Source organism: Electrophorus electricus, chromosome 16 (assembly GCF_013358815.1).
Source record: "Electrophorus electricus isolate fEleEle1 chromosome 16, fEleEle1.pri, whole genome shotgun sequence".
NCBI lineage: Eukaryota > Metazoa > Chordata > Actinopteri > Gymnotiformes > Gymnotidae > Electrophorus > Electrophorus electricus.
This window is the reverse complement of record NC_049550.1, coordinates 8187875-8205446: the sequence shown is the minus strand read 5'-3', so window position 1 is coordinate 8205446 and position 17572 is coordinate 8187875. Positions and strand designations below refer to the sequence as shown.

Below are 17572 nucleotides of genomic sequence, written 5' to 3'. Positions count from 1 at the left end.
TCTTAATTCACCCCTCTCTCCCTCTCCCCCTCCCCCTCACCCCCTCCTTTCATCTCATAGACTGCAACTCCAGTGACATAAAGCCAGATCCAAGCACCCTGGCAGCTTCCACACCTACCCACAACGCTGTTGGACAGAACACAGCATCGGATTTGGGAAGCAATCAGAAATCTGGGTCAAAAGTTGTTTACGTCTTCACCACAGAGATGGCAAACAAGTAAGAAATGCTCTGTCCGTGAATTGAATCACGATGCGTCCCTTAAGTCGTCATCGTTTACATGCTGCCCGCCTTTGGCGTGGTCAGTTTAGACAAAAACCACTTTTTGGGGTCCTTTTCAGAAACGTCACCGAAGGCCATTTTTCCACATCGCTACAATCCCGTGTCGTAGAAACCTGTCATTGCCTTCCCTTGAAATAAGACCCACTGGATTGTTTTCTGCTGAGCTCAGCAGCATCACGCTCTGTGCTGAAAAGGGGCTGAAAAAATGCGCGCGATGACGCCGAATGTGATGACCGAGATTAGAGAAACTTGCGGATCACAGTCGGCAAGATGCCAAACGCCGGTGGCGGGGGGAGTCCGTTATACATGCCGTGGCTGTAAGGACGGTCTCCGGCTGAGCAGCGTGTCGTTACGGTGCTGACGTTGCCCAGCGAGGGCGAGGAGGCTACTGTGACGGCGATGACGCTGACTGTCGGCCTCCTCCTGTCGCGTTTGTCGTGTGCGCGTTTGAACGGGTACAGAACACGCTGACACTTATTCGCTCTCGCGTGCAGTTTACCGGCTATTCACCAAGTGGCTGGGTGGGATGATGAATGCTGGCACCTTAATTAGAAATTGGAATTTAATGAGATGCTTAGGCGTTTCAGTATTGGGGAAATTTTTATCCTCAGGCATTGTTGGTGCAGCAGAAGCACCCAGCAGTACTGATGCGCTGTGTGTGTTCTTCCCGTTTCAGGGCAGCGGAAGCAGTGATAACGGGCCATGTCGACAACATTATTGCTTATCACATGAACAATATCTCCAACAGCAAGGGCGGAAAGCCTCAGCTCCCCCTGGTAACAAAACAAATCGACTTTTAACATTTAACATTTAACTGCTAATGATCTCCTAATTATCACAAGGGGAGTAAGGAGTGCTCATTTTGCTGTGACTTGTTTCAGAACAATCAGCTCGGACCCCATCGGAACGACTCCAAACAGCAGGGGGCGCCGTCCCAGCAACAGCCATCATCTCACCCCTCCGAACAGAACCACCAAGCAGCCTCCAAAGCACCGCAGCCAGGCCAGCCTCAGCAGCAACCTCCGGTGCAGCCAGCCCCAGGGGCAAAACCATCCAGCCTTCCCCAGGATGGCCCACCTTCAGGGGGCATGGACTCCAAAAGCCTGCCCAGCAGCAGTCCCCAGGAAGGTGCCGGATCGCACGATGGGAGTAATCCCACTGGGACGCCTGGTAGCCAGGCTCCCAACCAGCCTCCCAGTGCTGGCCCACAGCAGGGCTTCCCTTCCCTTGATCTGCCCAAAGGAGCAGATGTTAAGTTAACCGCCCAGCACCAGCAGCAGCTAGCTCATGAAATCATGTCCAGCATGGGGGACAACCCTGAGGGTCTCTCCCAGGAGCAGTTGGAGCACCGGGAACGTTCCCTACAGACGTTACGCGACATCCAACGGATGCTCTTCCCAGATGACAAAGATATGGCCGCCATGGGGCAAGGGAACATGGGCGGGCCACCACCCAATGCTGCTATGATGGAGGGTGGGCCCAAGAAGCCTGAGCAAGGGCCTCTTCAGGCTATGATGGCCCAGTCCCAGAGCTTGGGGAAAGCTGGTGGCCCTGGCGGTCCTCGCCCCGATGGACCTCCCTTCGGGCCACCAGGTCCCAGGGACATGCCGTTTTCCCCGGATGAGCTTGGGCCTCCTCCTCAAGGTCCGGGTCCCATGAATTCACATCAAGGACCTGGTGGTGAGCACGGTGACCACATGACACCAGAGCAGATGGCCTGGCTCAAGCTACAGCAGGAGTTCTACGAGGAGAAAAAGCGCAAGCAGGAACAAATGCAGCACAGGCCAATGGGAGACATGATGATGCACCAGGCTGGCCCAAGGGGCATGATGCGAGGGCCACCGCCCCCCTACCAAATGAATCCTGGCGAAATGTGGGGTCCCGGTGGCCCGGAGCCATTCCCTGAGCAGATGAACATGGGGCCTAGAGGAATGCACCCGCACATGCAAAGAATGCCAGGTTTTTCTGGAATGATGAACCCTGATATGGAGGGAGGACCTAACCCAATGCCAAGGCCTGGCATGAACTGGCCTGATGATATTCCCAAGATGGGGGATGGAAGGGGATTCCCACCAGCTCAGGGAATGTTTGGAGGTCCAGGTGGGCGAGTGGAGCGGTTCCCTAACCCTCAGTCAGTACAGGAAGCCATGTTCCATCAAGGTATGGGTGACAAGCAAGGTATGGGAATACCCCCAGGCATGATGATGGAAATGAACAGGATGATGGGGAACCAAAGACCAATGGAACCTGGAAATGGAGGTGGTATGATGTTTCCTAGAATGCCAGGCGAAGGTCCTATGAGCCCCTCTTCAAGGATGGAGTTTGTGAAAGGGCTGGGACGTGACATGGCTGAGTTTGGAATGGCGCCGGGCAACCTCAACGTCAATATGGGGCCCAATCCTCAGATGATGCCCTCCAAGATGAGAGAACCACCAATGAATTTGAGTCCAGAAGAGATCATGAAAATTAGGCAAGGTGGAGGTCCCATGCCTGAGAACATGGGGCCACAGCAGAAGATGATGCAAGGGCCTCCCTTTCCTGACCAGCCTCACCCAGGTGACTTCAACATGGGACCCAACCGTCAGTTCCCAGGCATGGTTCCGCAAGGACCTGGAAATCAAAGAGGTCCCAGGGGTGAGCCCCCCTTCGCCCCTGACCAGCGAGGAGGCAACGTGGGTGGCAACGGTCGCCTCAGCCACATGCCACCTCTAGCCCCCAACCAACCTCCCAACAACTCAGGTCCTCCGCCCAACCAGAGGAGCATGGGTCGCAAACCCTCAGACCTGAGCGTCCAGTCTGGCCCAGCCAACTCGCCTAACGTCAACCCTCTCAAGTCTCCGACGCTGCGGCAAGTGCAGTCACCCATGTTGGGCTCCCCTTCGGGCAACCTCAAGTCCCCGCAGACCCCCTCGCAGCTGGCCGGCATGCTCAGCGGACCTTCCGCGGTGGCGGCGGCCGCGGCGGCCGCGGCCGCTTCCATCAAGTCCCCTCCGATGATGGGTTCAGCGGGGGCATCCCCTGTCCATATGAAGTCCCCCTCGCTCCCTGCCCCTTCCCCTAGCTGGACGTCATCGCCCAAGCCACCCATGCAGAGTCCAGGGATTCCCCAAAACAACAAACCTCCGCTTAGCATGACCTCGCCAAATATGATGGGCAGCGTGGAGCAAGGTACGACTACCTTCTCCAACAGTTTACCACACTTGATGACCTTATAGATGCCATAAAGGCTATTATTGTTTATAGTAATTTAGTATATATTGTATATATGTTACATTAGTATAATAACATCTAATATTATGATGTTCTCCTGCCTTTTTCTCCTCTAGGTGGAAACGCTCCACCCTCGGCTCCTCCCTCCAGTAGTTCTGCCAGCCAGCCTGGATCGATCAATGTTCCGGGAAGTCTTCCATCCAGCAGCCCTTACACCATGCCCCCAGAGCCGACGCTATCCCAGAACCCTCTCTCCATCATGATGTCACGGATGTCCAAGTTTGCCATGCCCAGCTCCACGCCGCTTTACCACGACGCCATCAAAACTGTGGCCAGCTCAGACGACGACTCGCCACCCGCGCGATCGCCAAACCTACCGCCCATGAACAATAATATGCCTGGTAAGAACAAGCCAACATTGAATGGATTGCAGTTAGTGTGCACTAGCAAGTGGCAGTAACAGCAACTTGTTTTAAAACTCCTTTCTGGTTATGCAGTTGTTTCCAAACAGAGCACTTCACTATTGGTTAATAGTGGACGATGAAAGTTGGGCTGTTTAACATTTGTGGTGGTGGGGAGTTGCGTTTCAAGATGTTTTGTCACAATGTCTTTGTTCTCGCTCATTTCAGCTTTTTTTTTTTTTTTTTTTTTTTTTAAATGAACCCAACAATTATGCAAATTGAATTGACTAAGGAAAAATTTTAACCAGTTGGAGACCTGTCATAATTATTACATGTCATATTATTTCCTTATGGCAAATAATTAAGCTGATGGTGACCATTTGAGTTGTCTGTGATTATTCTGCAGTTGTTTGGGTTGTGACAAAGCATGCTGATTTGTAGCACTTGGTATTAGCTGGGCTAAAGTGAAACCATCAAAAACAAAGTTTAAAAAAACCCAAAACTTTAAAACAACAATTGGCTAGAATTGATGACCTGTCGCAATATTTGCTGTAGTTAACCAACAATCATATCATTGCATAAGGCAGTGTCACTCATCAAGAAATGAAGGAAAAAATCTCAAATGAGTGTGAAACTTTCTTGAGCATCATTTTTTTTAATCCCACTATTCTAATTAGGCTACTGTTTTTGAAGAGATATTTAATATGGAGATAAATTAATGAAATTTTGGCGTCGCGTTAAAGCACGTAAGCCGATTTAAGATGTGGATTTAGAGGTTTTCTCTAGTTATTAACTGTTGCTGTTTATATCAATCGCTGTTTCATTGTTCTGTCTCTGTCACAGGTATGGGCGTGAACCATCACCAAGGCCATCCACGCATGATGAACCCCAACGCCTCAGGCCCCATGCCTTCCCTCAGCCCCATGGGCATGAACACCATGGGATCTCAGCCTCTGTCTCACGGTATGCCCAACCAGATGCCCTCCCCAAACCCCATGGGCCCCAACATCCCGCCTCACTCTGGGCCCATGGGTCCTGGCATGATGTCCCACGGCATGATGATGCCCCCTGTCTCCCAAGACCCAGGCATGGGCAACAGCCAGATGATGCCCCAGGGTCGTATGGGCCTCCCTCACCGAGGGCAGGGCTTCCCTCCCGGGCAGTCTCCTCCACAGCAGGTGCCCTTCCCGCACAACGGTCCAGGGCCACAGGGGGGTTTCCCTCATGGCATGGGCTTCCAGGGAGAGGGAGGCCCGATGGGGAGGATGGCAAACATGCCCCACGGACCTGGGGGGGAGCCGGGGATGTGCAAACCCAACACGCCCGGGGGCCAGGAGTTTAACAGCATGCCGGGCGTCTTCAACGACTCGGATCTCCACGAGGTGATGCGGCCGGGCGCCTCGGGCATCCCCGAGTTCGACCTCTCGCGCATCATCCCTTCGGAGAAACCCAGCCAGACTCTGTCCTACTTCCCCCGTGGTGGGGATGCGCCTGGCGGGAAGCCGCCCCACTCTTCCGGCCCGCCCGGCTTCCCCACCATGCAGGGGATGATGGGTGAGGGCAACCCCAGAATGGGCCTTCCCATGCAGGGCATGGGAGGACCCCCAGGCCCCGGCCACATCGGGCCCCAGGACATACCCATGGGGAACCCTGGCCACAATCCCATGCGACCACCGAGCTTCATGGGCCAGGGCATGATGGGACCCCAGCACAGGATGCTGTCACCGGGTCAGCAACCGGGCATGATGGCAGGCCCAGGGATGATGCAGGGCAAGGAAAGGCCCATGTACAATCACCCTGGCCCTGTGGGCTCTCCCAACATGATGATGTCATTACAAGGGATGGGTGGCCCTCAGCAGACTATGATGATGGCTCCACAGATGAGGCCCCGGGGCATGACTGCGGACATGGCGATGGGTTTTAACCCAGGCCCTGGGAACCCTGGGAATATAATGTTCTGAGCTGCTGCAAGCAACCCACAAAAGCCTCCACCGCAAAATCGCAAACAGTACGGATCCTGCGAAACCTGTGAAAAAAAATAAGGACATTTTAAAACAAAAAGAGCCGTGTGTTTTCTCGTACAAAAGTGTGTGTGGGAACTGGGACACTTGTGCACACGCACACCTGGATAGGACAAGGTGTGCATGTGCGCGCGCGCACACACACACAGGCACACACACACACACACACAGACACACACACATACACCTGGATGTGTACAAAGGGAATCCTCAGCCGTGGAAGTGGACGTCATTTTGCAGGTGGAGTGCTACGAGAAGACTGCTATGGCTGCACACTACAATAACAGTCTCTCCTCACCGCTTACTCCAGATTTGGCTCCGTTTCAAACAAGAATTAATTTTCTGAACACTGGGAACGCGCGTGGAGTCAGAGAGACGGACTCGCAGTAAGGCCTTTTGTAGGCCGACGTCACATGACATGCATACAGAGCCGATTGCAAACCGAGCGAAAGGGTGACCGGAAAATCACTGCGTGACGTCGTACTTTTATATCAAAAAAAAGTCAGAGAGGGCAGTTACTGAGCAACAATAGTTGGAGACTAAACACGAACTGAACGTAACAGTCACAGAAAAGAAACCAGGAGAAAAAAAAGTCAAGGAACATTTTGTCACAAATTGCACCGTCTTGGCTGTATGTTTACATCTCATCGCATCGCTTCCCTCCAAGTCATGAAATGCTCTTTGTATGTGTGTACTGTACTTGTGTTGTTAAAGGGATTTTACCAGTGACTATAGTTTTTTTTTTGTTTTTTTTTTTTTACCCCCCCATCTTCATTTGTAAAGGGGGAGGGTTGTTGGGGGGGGGGGGGGGGGGGGGTGCAGAGTGGCTGTTAGTGGCCAATGCAGTGCGATAAACACCTCCACAAAAATACTGTGTACTGTGGGGTCGTACAGAATATTTTAAATTTAATTTCCTTTGCTACTCCCTTGTATGATAAAACCAAACTAAGACCTCATACAGATCATAGTATTATTAAAAAACAAGCACAAACATGAATTAACTGTAAAGAATAAAGAAGTGTTTTTTTCTTTACTCCTTTTTATTGTAGAGAAAAACACTTTGACAACTGTCAGTAGGAGCAGTAATCCAACGTACTCCGTCAGTGTGGCTTCTGGTTCGTGTTCTGGATTTTCCCCCTAAGCTGCCCCGAGGTAGAGGCGCAAACGGATCCCAGATCCCAGAAAACTGCCTCTCAGTAGCTACCATGATGTCAACTGCCAGGGTCAAGGTGTCCGTCAGACAAAGACGATCAGAAAGCCGTATCCGCTGGTTGATGCCAGTGAAGGTGGCAAGGGGCATCAATAAAATCGAACATAAAAATTGTAGCCACGTACAATGGCTATGTGGTGATGAAGCTGGATTACTGATGGGTGGCGTTTTTATTTTATTTTTTTGTTCTTATTTTTTCTTTTTTTTGTAGAAAACAAATAATGAAAAAAAAAAAAAAACACACAAAAAAAAACTAATAGGTTGTCCACATGTCCCCAGCCCTCCTGTGTTGATGCTTGTCATGTGTAACTCCATTGAATTTGGTACTGAACCACTTCCTAAGGCTGGGTGTTGGAAGACAAATAAAATATATTGTTTGGTATAAAGTGTCATGCAGCACCGTCTCTCTCTCTCTCTCGCTCTCTCTTTCTCTTTCTTTCTTTCTCTCTTTTTCTCTTTCTCTCTCATATATAGGTGTGACTGGTCTTGCGCTGCCCCCTCGTGGGCAGATAAGGTTACTGCAACAATATAATATTCAGCGATAACTCTCAAACGCCCCAGGAGGTCTCTGCTTATGTTCAGCCTAGATAAACAGTGTAATTAAAGGTTTCCATATGCAATCCAATTTTATATTGTTGAAGTTTACAAATAATGCGCATTATTGTAAAATGAGTCTGCAGCCCAATCAGGGGCCAGGCGAAATAACCACATTTCGAAACAAGACATGCGACCATTCTTTAGCCCCTACATGGAATTCCATGATATGCCTGCACCAAACCTTCATCCGAATAAATCTGGGATCTCGATACCATCCTACCCCCCCCCCCGATCCTTGGTGCTATGGTTCTATAATTACCCAGTGTCCCAAGGAGACTCCTGGTGGGGAGGACTCTAATATTAGGAGATTGTACACGATTGTTCAGCAGCTGCTGCAGGGCGAGCGTGTCCCTGCCCTGCCAGGCACAGAATGCGAGGGGGCTTCTCCAGCATCGAGATGAGAACACATGACCTTTTACCATCGGGAGGGAATTTGGATAGATGTGTGCGTTGCTTTATCCAAAGGGCTGAACAGCACTGAGGTTGAGGTATGCCGCCATCTAGTGGTAGGAGTGCATGACTAGCAAGACATGGCAAAGCAGTCAAATCACAGATGGGCGTAGCACCAAATTTCGGGCCTAGGATACCACTCTCCCAATGAAAATAAGGGAAGGTTAAGGAAATGTATTTGATGTAATGTTAACTTAAAGTCCTCAAGAAATGCTAGCTTGCAAGTTAGGATAGCTGTGAGCTACTTTGGTGAGCTCAGTTTGTCTCGTTTTTGGCTGCAGCCAAGGAAGAGGTGCCTACTCTCTCCCTCAGTGACCGTTACTGCTTTTACAAGTTAGACACTGGGCTGGGGCTAACTTAACTTTTAAAATGTTTATTTGCAGTAACTCAAATCCTGTGCTTCGTCAGGTTGTGCTTGTTAGAAATGACTGCAAATGTAGCTATTGAAACAATTATTTGCATATACTTAATAGGGAAAAGCTTTGGAATGAAATGCAGATATATATGGTTTGAATCTTTCAGTGTAATTAAAAAATCTCAGAAAAGTTAGCCCTTATTTGGTAGTGATCTTGTCTTTTGGTGATTCAGCAACCTAAACTATTAAGTAGTATAGAACAAAATGTAAAATTAAAAAATTATTTTTATCTGATTACCATTTCAGATGTTAGGCATGCTTAAAATCACAAAACAAAACCTGCAAATGAACATCAATAGTGCAAATAATATTTTCCATACATATTGATGTGTATATGTGGAAACCAGAGGATGTGCATTAACTTTGATAATAAGCATCAAGATCAAACCTAATAATAAGATATTAGGCTTCACTGGCCAATCAGCATCCAGTACTGATGCTTAGGTATAAGCCACTGAATCTTGTATTCCTTTTCAGCCATAATGCCCATGAATTTGCAGAATTGCAACCTGTAACATTCCATTTATTCTAGTCCAGTAATGCGCAGGCCGGTAGGAGCTCCAGGTCTTGCCTTTGCACAGAGACACGGAGAGTCCCTGGGAGTGACTGGTGTCTGGAGTCTGGCCTGCCCTCTGCCATCCTGGCTCCCATGAGGATTCATGCTGCCTTGGCCAATCACAGCTGAGGTCCCTGGTGTCAGCATGTTCCGATGGCCTTTTCGTTGAAGTAGGCTTGTCTCACGCTCAAACTTCCACAAATGTTTTGATGACAGCAACCTTTCAGCAATTGCTCAGCATCTCCCTTTAACAGGACAATCTCACAAGCGTGCATATCTTTACTATGAGCTAACCGTCAAAGGATTCTTTTCTCGGTGTACTCATTAAAAGGTAAACATGCCGCATTATCGCCTCTTATGAAACAGCAGACAGATAGGCATCTTTCATGCTTACATACGACGAGATGGGACACGTACAGGCATTCCAGTGTTGATAAGTTAAGGAGCCAGTCATCTGCTGGTACGGTGCTGCGGTAATCTTCGACGCCGTTTGTCGTCGGCTGTTTGTTACAGTTGCTGTTTGCTGTCAAGGCTACACTGCCAGGTCGTCAGGCCTCACTCTGCTACTGGTCCCGCTGCTCTTGCTAAAACGCCGCTTGTCCGTTAACAGTCCGTTGTTTAGCAACACGGGCGGAGCGCAGTTGGGCGTGTCCACAGACTGCTGCGAGAAGCTCATCTTGAGGAAGTCCACCGCCCCCAAGTCGTCACGGCTACGGCGGCGTTCCGTCGCCATGTTGGCAGAGTTCTGATGGCTGGCCAGGCAGTCATTAAACGGCGGGCAACTGGGGCGGGAATGCGTCCGCAGCGGGTGGGGCGGCGTCAAGGTCGTCGCCAGGCACTCGTTGAAGTCAGGGGGCGGGGTGCAGGCCCGGTCCGGCTTGGAAGGTTCCGGAGAGGCGGCAGCCACCGCCAAGGGCGTGGCAGCCCTTTGCCGCTTCCTGGCCCGGTGGTCCCTCGCGCACCTCTTGCACTGCTTCCACGCCAGGTGGTAGAGCTCCACCATGCTCAGGAAGAGCGACACGGCAGCCACAGCCAGCATGAACACGATGAAGACGTTCTTCTCGGTCGGCCGCGAGACGTAGCAGTTGACCGGGTGCGGGCATGGCAGGCCCTCGCAGACGTACAGCGCCTGGAGGAAGACTCCGTAGATCATGTACTGCACCGCCACGAAGATCACCTCCATCAGGGTGCGGATGCCGATGCTCAGGACGTAGGTCTGCAGCAGCGCCCCCCTCAGGTGCACCCTTCCCTCCCCGCATTCCTCCTTCTCGCAGTCTCGCTCCTCCTCCGGGTACTTCTCCCCACCCCTGCTCCGCCCCCCACCCCCATCCCCCGCGCCCTCCCCGCCCGGGTCGTCCCTCGCTCTCTGCTTCCTCTTCTCCTCCCTGCGCACCGTGTGCATGGCGTGGCCCATGTAGATGAGGGAGGGCGTAGACACGAACACGATCTGCAGCACCCAGAAGCGGATGTGGGCGATGGGGAAGGCACGGTCGTAGCACACGTTCTCGCAACCCGGCTGCTCCGTGTCGCACGTGAAGTCCTCCTGCTCGTCTCCCCACGATGACTCGGCCGCCGTGCCCAGTACCAGGATGCGGAAGATGAAGAGCACGGTCAGCCAGACCTTCCCCACAGAGGTGGAATGCTCCTGCACCTCTTCCAGAAAGTTCCCCAGCAAACTCCAGTCAGCCATGGGCGATCAGGGGGAGAACCACTAGAGAGAGGGAGAGACGGAGGGAGAGTGAGACGGAGGATGTGGCTAGGTGAGAGGGAGAGAGGGTTGTTGGTGTGACACCAATCCTGCAGATTATTAGCTCCTACAAGGCTTAATTGCAATCTCTAATCTACCACTTTTTCTTAAGTAACTCTAATTTAGCACTTCTGCTTAAGTGAAGGTCTTCAGTATCTGAATACCCCTGGTTTAAGGTATTCTACCGACATGTAGAAACGCAGCTATATTTAGCATGTGTGCATGCACCGTTACACTGCTTATCCTCCTCATTTCTGTGCGTCTCTCTCTCTCTCTCTCTCTCCGAGAAGCGGAAAAAACGTTTAAACTTTTTAAAGGAAGTCTCGGCTAAAAATATACAAAGAGGCGAATACATCACAGCACTTACAACACAAACACTTTCACCGAAGGGCTGAAAGTCTGAACTGTCCCTTATAATGCGGAACGGCATGGTCGTGATGGCCCGCCGCCTGCCGTTCGTTTCTGATGCGTGCTGTGCTTAACATTCCTGTCGTTCATTTCTCACGAGAGCCGAATATTTGTTTTCTCCCAGCGAAGTATCACGCTAGCGAGGAGACAGCACTAGCTGGTAACCTTTCACCTTTCCCCTACAAAACATTTGACCTCCCGCCTCAACTCTTGGGGAAACGAGCACGCAATGACCAGTTAATATACCATCAATATCATGCTCTCAAATACGTATTTGGTAATTATATGTAATGAGTTTATTTAACCATGAAGAAAAAGTCTCTCTCTCTCTCTCTCTCTCTCTCTCTCTCTCTCTCTCTCTCTCTCTCTCTCTCTCTCTCTCTCTCTCTCTCTCTCTCTCTCTCTCTCTCTGAGACACACCAGCAGGGGGCGTATGGCTGCGTGTGCCTGCGTGACTCACGCTCGCTCTGTCCGTGGGACATACTGGCGGGATGTACAAGTAAAATCATGCTGAAGAATGTTTGCACATGCTCACTCGCTCTTTTAACAGCCAGTCCTTATAGATCCACAACGAGGAAAAAGACAGGCACTGCTGAGCTGTTCGGACTGATTCTTGTGTTAAAAATGCAGAGCAAAGCCACTTGCTCCAGACAAAATCCCTCTCTTTACAGATGCCCACCTCTGGTGATCTACCAGAGTTTAATTACAACCCTAATCCCAACATCTCTAATGCGTCCAGGCCTTCAGTAGGCTCCCCTAGTGATTTGAACCATTGGATGACAGGCACCTGAGCAGTTGAACCCATGCCACCTTTATTATTGTCTGGCAGTGTATATGGGTAGATTCCAGGAGACATGCTGAACCCGGCGGCGCGGAAGCCCACTCAGAGCCTCGTCTGTGGGGCAAAAGCCTCTGTTCTGCTCCCCTCCCGTGAAGGAAGCAATCTCAAACAATATCATTTCCCTCTTACAAAGCACTTAAAAGGAAACTAGCAGGGTTCGAGACACCCGGGCCAAAAAGGGCAACGCTTAACACTTACAAACAAGAGCCAGCGCAAATGTCAGCCCTCTATTAAAAACCCGGTCGTTTCATAGCACGCACAAATTATGAACAATGAAGCAATTCATAAGCCATAAGTGCTTGACTGAGATAACCATCAGTTATAGCCGGTTCCCTTGCTGGGGTTTATTGTGCAGATCTCGGACTCCTCTTCCTTCCACTGTTTTTGAGGTCGACCAGAATGACTATAATTAAACATAGCTATCATTTACAGTATTTGGACACCGCACAAACAACCCAATTAAACTGCAGCCAAATGTATTATATAGCGCCTCTCACGGCGCACATTATCACAAAGCAGCTTTTGAGATGTTCAGGTCGGACCCCTAATGAGAGTCGACAGTGGTGAGCGTAAAACTCCCAAGAGGAAAAGACTTCCTCCCTGGGTGGCCCAGCTAATAAACATCCCATGCTTAATTTCTCCATATATAGTTATATATAGTATAGTAGCAAGTTCAGTGTAGGTGTGGGAGTCTCAGCTACTCCAGTGGGTCTAGGGTGAATGAGTTTCTGTATCCTCTGAAGGGCAGGGGTGTCTCAACCGTTAAGGTACTAGACTAATAATCAGACCACAACTGCTGAGTTCCCACTGTTGGGACCCTGAGCAAGGCCCTTAACCCTCAGCTGCTTTAAATTGTACTTGGTGATAATTGTAAGTTGCTTTAGGTAAAAGTGTCTGCTAAATGTCATAAATGTAAATTGCAGTAGATGAAGTGATAACGAGTTGCCATGAACACTATTCCTAATTGAACGCCAAGAAGAACCCTATACCTGTCACATTACAGCCCTTAGTCAGCTCTCTGTCTGTTGTCCTCAGATCCAGACCTGTGTTCCTACAAGCTTTGTCCATGTGGGTGTTTCAAGTGAGGAAGTGGGTGAACTCCCCGACTCCCTTCTTCGAATGTTTACCCTTCGAAATGAGAACAATGCTTTTTTTTTTGCTTTTTTTTTGCTATGTGAGTATACAGATAGGAAGGGGGGTAGGGGGTGTGTATGTGGAGAAACACCAGGCGGCAGAGGGCTGAGAAGGACCTCGGAGAAACAGTGGTGGAATAACAAGACCCTTCCGCTCTGCGCTCGCGCCTGACTCACTGCAGTGGCGATGGACGCAGAAGGGAACTCTCAGGCTGAGGGGCCCGAGGCTTGGCCTCATGTGGGTTTGAGATTTACACCAAATTTGAGCTAGTCTTTGTCTAGTGTTGAACCAAAGAAGATTCAGTAAAGTGCCAACAACCCACCACACATGTCATATAATAGCTACCATAGTGATGATATAATTAGACAGAGGTTTTGCCATGACACAGTATATAAGAGTATCTCCCTCCTCATCCTTGAGAGATCTCCACACAGTCCACAGTCCACACAGTCCACTGGACCAGCCAATACCAGGCACTTTGTTCTGGTGCGTTGGGGTTGAGTACTAAGCCCAAAGATTGGGTTAGTATCCCTTTTGCATCTCAAAGTCTTCTAAGGCATGTTTGAACCATTCTTATTGGAACCATTGGACACATTTGAACCATTCTTATTGGTTCCAGAAATAGTTGGGTTTCTTTGGGTTGAGTTAGAGGTGGTGTTTCGGTGGCCTCTGTTATTTAACAATAAAACTGTATGCAGCAAAGGAACATACTTAGTGGGTAGCATTATTTACATGACACTTTTATCCATACAATTATGACTGAGTTACAACTCGAGGGTTAAGGGTTTTGCTCAGGGGCTTAACAGGGCTTGAACCAGCAACCTTCCAATTACGAGGCAAGTACCTGAACCACTGAGCTACCGCTGACAGTGGTGTGTATAGTGCATGTTTATATCACTATAACAGGAGGACTCATAGCAAACTCTCCCACTGCTCGGTGACATCTGGCCCTGCTTTTTGTTCTCAGAAGGGGCGTGGAATGTCGTATTAAGGTTTGCACTACACAGATTTTTACAAAGGCTTGTGACATACAAGTGCCATCTTGCCTTAGTAGTGGATGGCACTATTGGTTTAAAGTACCCGATACGCATACAGCGACAATGAGACCTTGATAAGTTGAGGTGTGAAAACAAACTGATACAGCACCAACTTCCCGGAAACCAAGCAAAGAAGCTGTTCTGAGTTCAGCAACCTGCAATATCCAAATCCTCTTACAACACCACTGATCAGAATGTAGAAGTCCTATCCAGTACTTCTCCGATCTGATCTGGGAACAGTAGCAGTACCGCCCACAAGTGGGAACCGGACAGCCGAAGACGTCGGGTGAAACATCCCAGCTTCCAACCTGGAAGTGTGTACAGCAGCCTTCACTTTCCCTGGATGCTTTTACCAGCTCCACTACCTTAATAAATATTTACACTGCCCTGTCCAATTCGTCCGAGCCCTACGCCCCTTTTACAGTAAAACAACTTTACAAGGAGAAGCTTTCTAGGTGTTGCCAGGGCTTCTAAGGAGGAGTGTGTGTGTGTGTGTGTGTACGAGTGTGTGTGTGTGTGTGTGTGTGTGTGTGTACGAGTGTGTGTGTGTGTGTGTGTGTACGAGTGTGTGTCTGTACGAGTGTGTGTGTGTGCTGAGCTGGTGAGCTGGCACAGTGGTTGAAATAGCAGGGTGGCATTTGGTTACTCATTACAACAAAAAGTGCACGAGGCTAAAATACTTATGCTTACAATGTGTTACAGGATATGCTTTCCCAGTGCTACAGTGTGTGCGTGCGTGCGTGCGTGCATGTGCTTATTTTATAAAGACATTGCATCTATTTTCAGGTGTTGATCTGTTTTTTCAATGTCAGTTGAATGCATTGACAATACTGACCCAAAGCCAAAGTTCCAGCAGATGCATTGTATTATAAAATAAAGTATTATCCATCTTTTTACTGATTGATTTAAGCATTGAAATCATATACAAATTGGACGTTTGTAATTCCACATCTGGTTTGTTTTCTGTTCTAGCTAGTTTGCACTTTATCTTAATGCTTTCACTAATGTTTATGGCTGTAGTCCTAATGCTAAGCTCACAGTAGCAGTAACTAAGACAAACACTCTTCAGTGACTTGGACTGTACCTATGAGGCTCGTGTTATTTGTAGGATTCTGTGTTGTTCACCATTCTGATTCCACTGCAGCCGTCTCATCTGAATAACATGCCCAAATATGTAATTCAAAACCAGGTCTGACATGAACTTATTGACAGTCACAAAAGTTCAGTTGCGAACGCTGCCGTCAAACAGCGAGTGCATCGATAGTCTGGTTATAATTTTTGTTGTTTCTGATTGTCAGCGTCATATGGAATATGGAATTGGGTTTCAGTTGTTTTAGGTAAGGATTTTCCTCTGAATATTCAAATGATGCTTACCGAACATTTCTATGTACTTTAAGAGCTGATGAATATAGAAAGTAATCGAGGCACACATTTATAAAAGTAGGTATGATGTGGGTGATACGTTTTCTCCGATGTTAAGAAGCGTCAGCCTCCACAGAAAAACTCATACAGGAACACTTTCAAACCGGTCTACTCTACCTGTGCGGCCTGCCTCTCTTCCTCTTCCTGACAGAGTGCTCCTGGATATCAGACAGCCGTACCCCTCTACGAACGCGCCTGTTTCGCTCTGCGGGAAGAAATCCCCCAGGCCGCCTCACGATTAAGGCACTTAAGGCTTGAACTTTAAAGACTCCCGAGCTTGAATATTGGCGGGGAGAAAGGTGGTGTTTCTGTGATGACTCCGTTCGCGTTTGTGTGAAGATACGGAGCAGTCCTCGATTAGCTCCTGGGGTTCCGGAGGCGTCTTCGCAAAGAAGGGCTGGCAGAACAAGATGGACGAGACTCGCTTTGCGGCCCACGCTGTCGATGCGGATGGTTTGATGTCTCTCGGTGGCGGGGCAGAGGGAATTAGCGTGTCCTTCTCTCTGATTCGTGGCGGCCGGGACTGACACCTCCGTCAGGACGGCCTGGATGTAGAGCGTGATGAGGATGGATGGGGCTGTGGTTTGCTCTCCTCCTCTTTCTTTGTCGCACAGGCGTGGAAGTCCTGGATTCTTTAGAGACAGATTGATGGACAGGACTGGCGGCGGGGGGGGAACGTTTCCTTCGAAGGGTCCGAGGCTGGAGAAGGACGTCTCACTAGGGTGACTTGGCCTGCTTCAGGCTCCTTCAGCCTGGGCGAGACGTGGGTTACTAGCCTTCCAGTTATCGTTCCCTTCACCACATCACTGAGACGGGCTCTCAGATGTCCCCTCTAGTCGTCTAGTCGTAAATGAATCCGCTCGTTCCCTCTTGGCTCCAGAGTTTTTTTTTCCTTTTTTTTTTCCCTCCCTCGTCCTCTCCAGAGCTATCAGCGAACCCGTCCGGAGGAAGCCAGATAGCGCAGCGTCACTCTATCTCAGACCGGCGGAAAAAGAAGCCGCTACTCGCAGGCTGGGGCTCGGATCACAATGGAAAGTGCACCCACGGGCATTAAGGGCATCGTAAGAAATGCCAGAGGCTTTTCCCTCCTTTTCAGCCCTCCCTCGGCCCCCCTCGCTCTCTCTCCCCCTCTTTCTTGTCCTCCTCCATTTCCCTCCCCCCAGGCACAATGCCCCCCACGCCTGCTTGCCCGATGCTCTATTTTAGAGTAGGAGAATATCTCCTCATCAGTAGAGGAAGTGAGATTCGATTTGGAAAACAATGGAATTCTACCTAGGGCTCTCAGTCCCAAGTTGGTCATTGCAAGCTCATGTTGTGCCGCGGAGCTTACTTGAGCTGCGCACCGAGACGCGCTCACGGCTGGCACGCTGGCTTCCCGAAAGAGCTCCCTGGAAACGTTGCCGTTCTGTAGGTTCTTTTCACATTAAAAGTGATTACAAGCCTGTTCACCATAACAGAATATGGCAAAATTTTGCTTAGAAGAGATATCAATAAAGGGGAAAAAAAATCCAGACCGAACCTCAAGATAACAAATATGCCTTTCATAAACTTCAGTGGATCGTTAAGGGCTGTTTTTTTTTTGTTTTTTTGTTTTTTTGTACACGGTAAATGTTGGCCTTGGCTGGAGCTGAGAAAACGGTCACGTAGTGTGACCCCACAAGCTCCGGGCTCACCGCCACATCTAAAATTCAGCTCCTCCGTTATTTTCTTCCCTACTTCTTTTGCTTCTATATTTCATCCATAAGAGCGCCTGGGGAGTGGAAGAGCAACGTTGGAGTGGTCAAAGTTGCTCCGACGTGTACGTATCACGCCTCTCCACTGTTCTGGGTTTGGGAGCGATCGG

General features: G+C 49.6%; 2 protein-coding genes across 7 annotated transcripts in view; one reads left to right on the top strand and one right to left on the bottom strand.

The window, feature by feature from the left end:
• bcl9 (BCL9 transcription coactivator) overlaps positions 1-5995 on the top strand; it is a 65834-nt gene extending 59839 nt beyond the window's left edge. For all 6 annotated transcript variants that reach the window (XM_035535127.1, XM_035535126.1, XM_035535128.1 and 3 more), the window contains 5 exons: positions 61-217; positions 957-1056; positions 1162-3448; positions 3607-3891; positions 4735-5995. In XM_035535127.1, the coding sequence (XP_035391020.1) occupies positions 61-217; positions 957-1056; positions 1162-3448; positions 3607-3891; positions 4735-5852 (3947 nt within the window). In that variant the 3' untranslated portion in view covers positions 5853-5995. The remainder of the gene's footprint in view (positions 1-60; positions 218-956; positions 1057-1161; positions 3449-3606; positions 3892-4734) is intronic.
• A 919-nt stretch (positions 5996-6914) lies between these two features.
• gja5b (gap junction protein, alpha 5b) lies at positions 6915-16725 on the bottom strand. The gene is made up of 2 exons (XM_035535123.1): positions 15847-16725; positions 6915-10851 (listed from the first exon to the last, which is right to left on the bottom strand). The coding sequence occupies exon 2, from the start codon at positions 10828-10830 to the stop codon at positions 9673-9675; it is 1158 nt and encodes a 385-aa protein (XP_035391016.1). The 5' UTR covers positions 10831-10851; positions 15847-16725; the 3' UTR covers positions 6915-9672.
• Positions 16726-17572: the final 847 nt, after the last annotated feature.